The sequence below is a fragment of the Rhopalosiphum maidis genome, chromosome 3, assembly GCF_003676215.2.
Source record: "Rhopalosiphum maidis isolate BTI-1 chromosome 3, ASM367621v3, whole genome shotgun sequence".
Classification (NCBI taxonomy): domain Eukaryota; kingdom Metazoa; phylum Arthropoda; class Insecta; order Hemiptera; family Aphididae; genus Rhopalosiphum; species Rhopalosiphum maidis.
This window is the reverse complement of record NC_040879.1, coordinates 52,495,835-52,506,141: the sequence shown is the minus strand read 5'-3', so window position 1 is coordinate 52,506,141 and position 10,307 is coordinate 52,495,835. Positions and strand designations below refer to the sequence as shown.

At 28.3% G+C, this 10,307-nt stretch overlaps 1 protein-coding gene across 1 annotated transcript; it reads left to right on the top strand.

Moving 5' to 3' along the window:
• The first annotated feature begins 2,983 nt into the window (after positions 1–2,983).
• On the top strand, positions 2,984–9,842 carry LOC113557946 (TRPL translocation defect protein 14-like). Its single transcript, XM_026963484.1, has 10 exons — positions 2,984–3,062; positions 6,725–6,792; positions 6,854–6,891; positions 7,506–7,543; positions 7,872–8,000; positions 8,693–8,829; positions 8,898–9,038; positions 9,112–9,304; positions 9,370–9,577; positions 9,668–9,842. Exons 1-10 carry the CDS (start codon positions 3,017–3,019, stop codon positions 9,840–9,842), a joined length of 1,173 nt encoding a protein of 390 aa, XP_026819285.1. The 5' UTR covers positions 2,984–3,016.
• Positions 9,843–10,307: the final 465 nt, after the last annotated feature.

The following is a 10,307-nucleotide window of genomic DNA, read 5'->3' as shown; positions in this document are numbered from 1 at the left end:
TATTATAAGACAGGTATTTTAATTTCTTCCAAATTCCAAAAACGTATATTATGTGTAGAATTTGTATTAGTCATTACTCATTAGTAAATTTAATTGTCATTTTATCTACATTTAATTGTTTGGTCGAAGCCACATAGTTTTGAGTCATGAATAACATTGACCGGTTTCTACGTATTTATGTTTCCAGGGCGTTACTCGTTTGTGAATATTTAGATTTTTATGACTCGATTGTTCACAAAAACATAACTCGAATAGTCAATTGTGTGTATGGATTTGCAAATACTCGCGTTAAAATTATCCAAACGTAGAACCACATAGTTTATTAGAAAAACACAAAATCAATAATACCCCTTCCGCATAGACACTGGTCCTCAGATGGGTGTTGTCGCAGAAAAATGAATATGAATAAATGATAAATGAAAAATACATTGCCTTGCGCGATCGCGTTTCCGCCGTGTACATTTTTATCAGGCTCCGTTAACACGCTAGTCCGATCAAATAATTCAACTTGTTTGCCGCAGTAAAATGTTTTATTTCTTTATATAAGAAAGTACAGGCTATATTATAACTGTTTTATAAAATTTCGTATCTGTTATATGCTATTATGATAGATAAATGGATTATTGGGACTTCAATGATTTGTGGTACATGTTTGTTAGCTTTTAGTACCTGTTCGATTGCTGACAATATTTATTGTGTATAGTGATTGTTTGTTTGTAAAAAAATATAAAATTAGTTGACATGCGATATGAATACGGTTGCTGTGGTCTGTGACCGTCGATACCATCAACGTCGGACGGGTGTGGTTGTTTTATTTGCAAAATCAAATAGACTGAAACGATTTTGAAGAATTTATTCTGTGAACATATTTTTTTCTTTACAACATTTTTTTTATTTTACTATTAAGTATTATATACCGTGTTCAATTAATTTAACATAACGAACAATATATTTTACTAATCTAATTACACCGATGAATTGGAATTTGAATAATAATATCTACTATTTAGCTATTATCTAACATAATATTTACATGTCCTTTATGTCTGACTAATTTTGTGATTTGACCCAAGATTTGGCCCCACTCCTCCCTTCGCCGTAAATATATTTGGATTCATGCTCGTAAACAATGATAATGTTCACGTATTTTACTTTACGCAATAAAAATTTTCGAAAAAAGGTTGATTAATTTATAGATGATGCTTTTTATATTATATGAACCTATCACTCAAAAGTTAATATAAAATCATGTGATATGGTCTAAATATTTTTATTACAATAATTAATCACATAATAAATACAATGTTTTTACCTACTAGCACAATAAGTAAAATAAATTATTTTCGTTGTAATTTAAAAAAAATACATCATGAAATATGTAGGTACTTACTCGTAACGCGATGCACGCTGACAAACGTAAACGCTGACCGTCTGCGATCAGAATTGTTTTTCGCGAGGATCTATCCCAAAAAAAAAACTCACCCATCATAATACGTCACCGTATAATGACGATTAGACCTATATGAATTTACGTTAACACACGATTCATTTTTAATAATATTTTATGTAGTGCAGAACTGATTTCATACGAAGGTCGTCCCAAAATTTACTCTTGGCCATTATTTATTATTTAATCTGTGAACGGCATACCTTATTTACAGGTCTCACATAACCGTGTTGAGTGTCACTATGTTATTATAATGACATAATGCACGAGAGTTGGTACAGTCACAGAAAATTCATCTTCTAGCATTCTATAGTTGTGTGTTTCAGTGGTTATCATGGTCAGGCACGTATACAAAAAAAAATTTCGGAGTGGGTTTTTTCCTCGTTACTCGAAAATATTGAACCTCCCCCCCTGTATACGTGCCTGATCATAGTCTAAGTTGACGTATTTGTCACTAGTGTGGCCGACAAAGGCTACGCAGTAGTTCTGCTCGGGTGATGGGAAGCTGGAGGAACCTATAGATATAAACTATATAGAGATAAACTGTAATTACGGCGGTGACCAATAATAATAAAAATCAGTGATTAAAATAGAACGGACTAGAAATTATGCTGTAGACGGGTTGGGGGGGGGGCGGCAGATTTGAGTAAAATAATTTTAAAAAGTATTTAGAATAAATTTACTTAAATACTTATGTAAATAGTGTTCTGAATAAAATATTTAAAACGCTTAAGTATTTCAAAAATTTTTAAAATATTTTTATACGTATTATGTATATACTGTAAAAATCATAATACTGATGTCTTCGGGATGATCACAACAATTATTAAATTATACTGAATGTTTATATATAAACAGTTTTTTATTTATAATACTATAAAACTATGAAAATATTTAGGGTGTGACATTAAATACCTTATAATGGTTTTTTCGGGGAACAGTATTTTCTGAAGTATTCCAAATATTTAAGGTATTTGGATCACTGTCCAAATCTGACGGGCGAACCTCCATTAGGGTAGTCAGGAGACTTGTACGCGGGGACAAGACGTTTGTAAAACGTGTTTATATAATCAAGTTTACGGTGTAATGGACACAGGCGGCGCTAGAAACTGGGACGTACAGTACTTCCTCCCTCCCGTACACGACTCCCGTTTGCGCGGTCAGTGCCGCTCACACCGTATTCTCTACGTCGGAACACGCGCAGTGCGCACTCGGCGACACTCGTCAGTCGGCTATAGCCGGAACGCGCGGGCTTCTTACGCGTGCAGCGTTGGTCTGCCAGTGGTTTCGAGGTAGACATTTTTCATTAGCTTCTATTTTTTTCTCGAATAATAATAACATCAACAGTCAACGCCACCGCGCGCGATAAATCTTGTCGGATAACCATCGGATCGTCGGTCGTTTTGCACGAACCACCCGGTTTGGCGACCACAAGAGTGAACGACACCATCGCCGCCACCGAAAAAAAATTACGCGGTCCATATCCATTGCCAGTCAACAGCAGTCGATCTACAGACACGTCTCGTCCGTCTCCCGTCTCTATATTTTTACGTCACGAGAATATTCACGATGGATCGCAAAAACAAGAAAGTCTACAAAATCGTATTGACCGGAGGTGAGAATTATAGATACGGTGTCGTTCTATATTATTATTAAAAAAATAATTTGCTATAATATTATTCAAAGTTAGGAATTTAGTATAAATATATAGTATACTTAGTTTATTTTAATTTTTAAATATTCGAATGAAACATAAGTAACATATTAGCTTTGTATTTCGAAGTATTTTTCTTTGTTTTTGATTTGATATGTTTCACCGTGGACAATTCACGATTATAAACATATATTATATTGAATGTATTTGAAATTAGTCACTTTTCTCGGAGTACAAAATATTATGCGTAGAAGCAGAGAGTACCAAACATTATTATTAATAAATAATCAAGAATTATTATTTATATATTATATGTTTTAAAGATTCAAATTCCGAAAAAGTTAGTAGTTAGGTTGTCACACGTGTTGCTAAGATTACATTGAAAGGTTAGCTTAATTTGTGAGTAATTATTAATTGAATTCCATATTTAGTAAGTTGACTATACTCACCGTGATCCTTGCCATGATAGTGGGTGTTGGAGGGAGTGGGAGGAGGGTTACTCTGAAGGTACCTTATAAAAATAGGTGCTTAAAAATGACAGGTAATACCAAGTCTCAAGATAATCAATTATATTCCCTATTACAGTAGGTATACCTAAATATTAATTTTTTTTTATCAGTTTATTTTTGTACAAGTGTAAAACAATTTCAAAAATAAATAAAGAAACGTAATTATTGTTTTAATTGGACATTATAATTCAAACAATATTGTATTATGTAAATAATGTAAAACAATATTACTACATGATTATATATAATCACAGATGTTTGCTGTATGCACATAAGTACAAATACTTGTTGTACCAATGTATATTTGTTAAAAAATAATGATAATTTATACGATAAATATACTCAACAAAATAATAAATAAACGCCAATTGCTATTCTTAAAACAAATAAATTAAATAAATATAAATATAAAGTCGTATAGATTTATTCATTTTTATACTACGAATTTATTATTCATTCGTATAAGTTTTAAATGTTTTAATACAAAAAGTTCAATGATAATTCATATTTAGTATCCCGGGAAGTGAATTTTGTAAGTTCTGTGTTTATATTAATGATAATATACGTTTTTACAACTGCTCTTTGAAGTATAAACTGAATATATTATAATTAAGTTATTCTTCGGTTACACTGCATATTATTTGTATATTTAGTATATTATAGTCTTATGTTAAAAAATTGTCTGGAACAACTAATGATTGGTTATCATTAAAACGTACAAATAACATATGTACCTATTGTTACATTTTATAGGTTTTCAATATTGGATTTTTAATTTTCTATATTATTTTGTCATTTTTGGTTATAGAAAATAGCTTACACCGAGTACAACAATATAATAATAAATGAATTCTTTGGGCGTATTCCGTCTCGGCCAAAAATGACCTTTCCCTTTTACCCTGAATTTCATTGTTATACGATTTCCGTTTCGTTCAGAATAGTTTAGACCGATTCAGACGGGCAATGGTTCTCTGTCAAATGTTGTTATACATTATCTTTAATATTTTAGAATTATTTAGCAAACGCTAAAAAAATATGCAAATGTATTAATTAAAAGGAAAGAACACAATCAGAAATAAACAACACGCGGTACCCATACCGGTCAAACGAAATTACCCTCTGAATTCATTAAAAGTATGTGTAATAATTTTAAAAATAATGCGTGAATATGTTTTCCACAAAATCAAGACTTTTTAGTTTTTTCGTATGACGAGTAGTTTGTTTTTAACCATGCGTCCATACCGCGTCTTAATATCCCGTACTCGAACGATACACGCTAAAACCAGCAATCGTCTTGGTCGGAAACTCAGAACTAGCAACAGTATCGAGGTCCGCGTGACGCCAGTTTGCCTCTCGGCGTACGCCGACCGTCAAACAACACCCTCTTTCCGAACTCGACGATATCATATTATTACTGTAATGTCTATGTACTTAGTCACAGTTGCGTATTTACAATTTTTTTTTTTTTTTTTGAGTGGGGATTCATAACTCATAATAGTGAAATATATTTCTTCATTACAATTTTAAATTGATCTAAAAATAGTCTGGGCAAAACAGGTCTTATTTTTCTGAATTAACACATCATAACCGCAGGAATACCATGTATTATATATAATCTGAAATAATTCTTTAATACAATTTTTATCTCACACAATTTGACTTATAAAAATTCAATATTTTGAAACACGTTGTCAATCAAGCGTAATTAATAAAATTAAATAAATTGAAATTAAAAAGGTCAAATTAAGTATCTGCCTGGTTTAGCGAAATAATTGAATTCGATATCTATAAAAATATAATGTTATTATGCTAATTACTTGTAAAGTTTGGTCTATAATACAAATAATTGTACAACTAACAATAAAAATATAACCTTTGAACGACATAATATACGTATAATAAGTAAAAGTATATTACCAGTTGCATTGACACTTTTATTAATAGATAGTCAAATTAAATTTAGATAAAAGATTATTTACCTACTTATAAGTAATACGACATTTTATTTGTTTATCCAATGATGTAATCATAATTATAACAAACCTTTGATCAATTAGTACAATTATTATACACCTAATTAATACTGAAAGACTTTAATATAACTGTATTATTTACTGATTATAACGAATAATGTGTAACTTATAAATATAGGTAGGTGGTACCTAAAGTTTTTAATTATACTTTTTAGACAGATGTTAAATACACCTCAATCCTTAAATCCAAGTTGTCGATCAATTTGACTTTTTTCTTATAGGAAAATAAATAATAATTACTAATAAGAACAATTGTATACTTTATAAATAACATATTATATAAGTACCTACTTCGAATTCTATTCTACTTTTTCACACTTTAGACTTGTCAATAATAATAAATATCACCATGATCATTTTCAAGTGCTTTTTAAACAAATAATATTACCTATATTATTAAATTATTTTTTTAAATTATAATTATATTTAATACGTTAAAATCATTAAATTAAGTTACTACATCTATACATTTTTGTTGGTGATCAGGCAAATTGACGTTTTTACGTTTTTACGTTTTTTTTTCAAAGCAGATTTACATTTATTTGATGAAGAATGTTTTGAATATTTATAATTTTTAGAGTCTAGTTACAAAAAAAATGTATTAATACTTAAATAAAACAAATATTGTTCTTATCTAAAATCTTTAACTATAAATTATCAACTTAGGTAATTAGTGAATATTAGCATTCATGAAATCTAGGTAAATCAAGAAATAAATAGATCTTGGTAAATACATTATTTTGATTTAATATTTTTCAAAATCGGTGAGATCTTATTTGTATTTAGAAATATTGGGTTTTCTTTTAGCTTTATTCAGTGTTTTTTTTTTTAAAAAAAAAAAGAAACTTGATATTTATTTAATTTTTTAAATTTCACTACTATTTATAGTTCGTTATGTATTATCAATAATTTGAATCATTTATGCAATGTGCTCATAATTTAATATAAATATGATTAATTATTCATACAATTTTATAAAATCAACACACATTTTACTAATGTAAATGTTTGCATTAACTTTTTAATTTTGAAAATTATTTATTTAATAGCCATGCTAACCATTGTAATTTGTTAAATTTAGGCCCTTGTGGTGGTAAGACAACAGGACAATCAGAACTATGCACATTCTTTGAAAATATAGGATGGAAGGTACACATTAAAACTATTTCAATTATTAAAATAACTTATTGAAATTATATTTATTTTATAGGTTTACAGAGTTCCAGAAACTGCCAATGTTCTATTGAGGTAATTTTATTTATTTTTTTATAGATAAAAATATTTTTAAATAATTAATTAACATTCAAATTTAATTGTATGTTATCAATACAAGTATTTAATATGTATGAACATAAAAAATTTTAATGTCTCATATTTTCTGCAGTTTTTACTGTTATCTATATAAATAGCATAATTCATATTTAACTTTTTATGTACTTATTATCATTTCATCATACTTTTTTGATATTTGTCAACCTCAAAATAAATAACATATGAAAGCAATGCTTGAATGATTAAATAATTGCAGTTAATTATAAGAATTCATTTTTAGAATTTCTATAAATATTTGTATTCAACGATAAATATTAATTTTGATATAAAATAAATCAATTATAATATTTACCAGTACGATTTTAAACCTTGCTACTTGCTAGCTATATAAATAATTATTTCCTAAAAATATAATAGTAGAAACCTTAAAAAATAGATATGTACAAAATATTTTTAACCGTGTGTTTATAAACAACATTGAAATATATCTAACGACTGATGAAGTGATGAGTTATAATAATTGTATTATTATAATAGTATACCCTTACATAATTATATAGATTTAATTATTGTTTTTTTTTTTTTTGCAGTGGAGGTATCAAATTTTCGGATTTAAGCGAAGATCAAGGTAATATATTTCTAAAATAATTTAAGATTATTTATTTATTTAAGTCACGCTGTATGCAAGTATCAATTATATTATTTAATGTGAAAATAAAAAAATTGTTTTTCTTTGCCAACTATCAAATTTACTCATAATACTATGTTTTTTCACCGGACATTACTGTTTTTATTTTTACTCTATTACTTACTAATATGTTACTATACATCATACTTATTCGTCTATTTTAAACTGTTATTTATTAACTGTCAATAAAGTATGATATGATTCCGTCATAGTGATTATGAAATATTTATCATTATCCTCATAATATTATTTTTGTTTTCTATTACAGTCGATAAATTTCAAGAAAATCTTCTCCAAAGTATGATACACATAGAAAATACGTATTTTGAGCTGGGAAAATCATGTGAACAAAACTGTCTGATCATTTGTGACAGAGGTGCTATGGATGCTGCTGCATGTAATATAAAAAAATATTTATTATGTATTATAAATATAAATTGAATTACAAATAAAAAGAGGAAAATAATACAATCGAAAGGTATTATAACGAAAGAAAGAAATATAAGACGCAACTGATCAAAAAATCTCGAACAGTTTAAATTACCAAATAATATTTCGTTAAAATCTAGTTTAGCTGTTTTATATTTCTCAACGATTATTTAGTATTTTAGATTGTTATTTGTTGAAGGAGGGAGGAGGGTAGAAATATTTTTAATCATTTTTATAATAACCATTGATCATTAACATTATTGCTGATCGTTGATCGATTTATTATTTTTATTTCCATTTTTTTGACTAATAATTTTTGTATTGTTTAGTCAAACAAATAAAATAAAATATGAAATTCAATTATTTAAAATGTTATCGTTAAAAATACAATAACATGACATATGGATAAATAAAAGAGTAGACTTGAATAAATATTTATACTTTATACATGTAAATATATTTAATTTTTGATTATATTTAAATATTTAATTACACATTTATACATTCGAAATATCTAAAGAAAAGTCAATAGACCGGAAAATATTTCATTGCAATAGCTCAAAAAAAGTGAAAACGCTATACTTTTTTACCCGACAAAGCAACGCTTGTACAATTGTTTAGACTAAGCAATATTCAAAAATCAACTATTTATTTGTATAGATATATCTAGTCATAAATGGGATCGGATAATGAAAAAAAACGGTTTGAACGTGGTTGAATTAAGGGACAACCGTTATGATCAAATAATTCATATGGTGTCTGCTGCATGTGGGGCTGAAGAATTTTATACAACCGAGGTAGAGATCTTTGTAAAAACACTTTCGTTGTGTTTAATAATATGTTTAATATTTAACGGTTGTTACAGGATCATACGACCAGGAGTGAAGACGTGGCTCTGGCTAAAAGTCTAGACGTCAAAGCGTCAACGGCATGGATTGGACACCCATACTTTGATGTCATTGATAATTCGACAAATTTTGAAAATAAAATACGCAGAATGATAGCCGTAAATATTAACATCAAATCAATTATTGATCTACTCCGATAATGTTCTTATTATTTTAAAATCTCTTGAACAGGCTGTTTGTCAGAAATTGGGCATAAACACTGATGATACATTGGCAACAAATTCGAAAAAACGTAAATGGTTAGTGAAGTACCTGCCTAATGATGAGGTGTTTCCACCGTTTCAAGATTTTGAGGTCGTGCACTACTACTTGCAGACATACACAAAAAACATGCAATCTCGCTTACGAAAACGAGGACAAAAAGGTTGTTTATCCATCTTTACGTATACATGGTATGCTGACTATGACTTAATTTTTGTTTGGTTTTAGGTCATTGGAATTATACACATACGCTTCGTAAGCCTAAGGTCCAAGAACAAGTAGTAGAAATTAAAATGCAGCTCACTCACAGGAGCTATTCAAATCTGTTGCCACTGAAAGATGAACACCACTACCCGATATATAAAACAAGACGTTGCTTTATACACAAAAATCAGTATTTCCAGCTGGACATTTATCGTAGACCTTGCCATAAAAGGTACCTGTCGAACAACGTTAAAACCGCCTGAATAACCAATTATCTGTATTTATTTTTTTTATTATTTATTATTATTTTGTCTGGTTTTAGGTGTAAAGGGCTAATATTACTTGAGACGCATTCCGTTCTTGGAGATCAAGAGCTTCTTGAACGCTTACCGACATTCCTAGACATTGAAGCTGAGGTTACTGGTTGCGCAGCTTATTCAATGTTCAATTTGTCACTTGTTGAAGACTGGGAAAAATCAAATAAATTTTGTTTCTAGGTACTTTCCTATAGTGATTAAAAGGGAGTAATTTTAAGGTTGTGAGTTTGTGAAATTGTACTATAAGAATTTTTTTAAAGATATATAGTAATTACTACGTTGTACAAACTTTTCCAATTTTTTTTTTTCAGGATCAAATGATGACCAAGTTAATTACATTTATACTAATGGGGAAAATTAAAAAAAATATTTACTTTACTTTCACGTTTTTATTACAATATTATAATTATTAATTTTGTTTCTAAGTATTTAACATTATAATATGCATTATTATCTTTTTTTTTTTACAAACCACACCTACTTATGCTGTATTACGCATTAATTCTGTAGGTAGTATATTATTTATTTTATTTTTCAGATAAATCTTATGATGTATTTATATAATAAACTATTTTAAATTATATCTAAAACAAAAACTGCTTATTATTTGGATTTCCTGCGAATATTTATTAATACTATTCATTA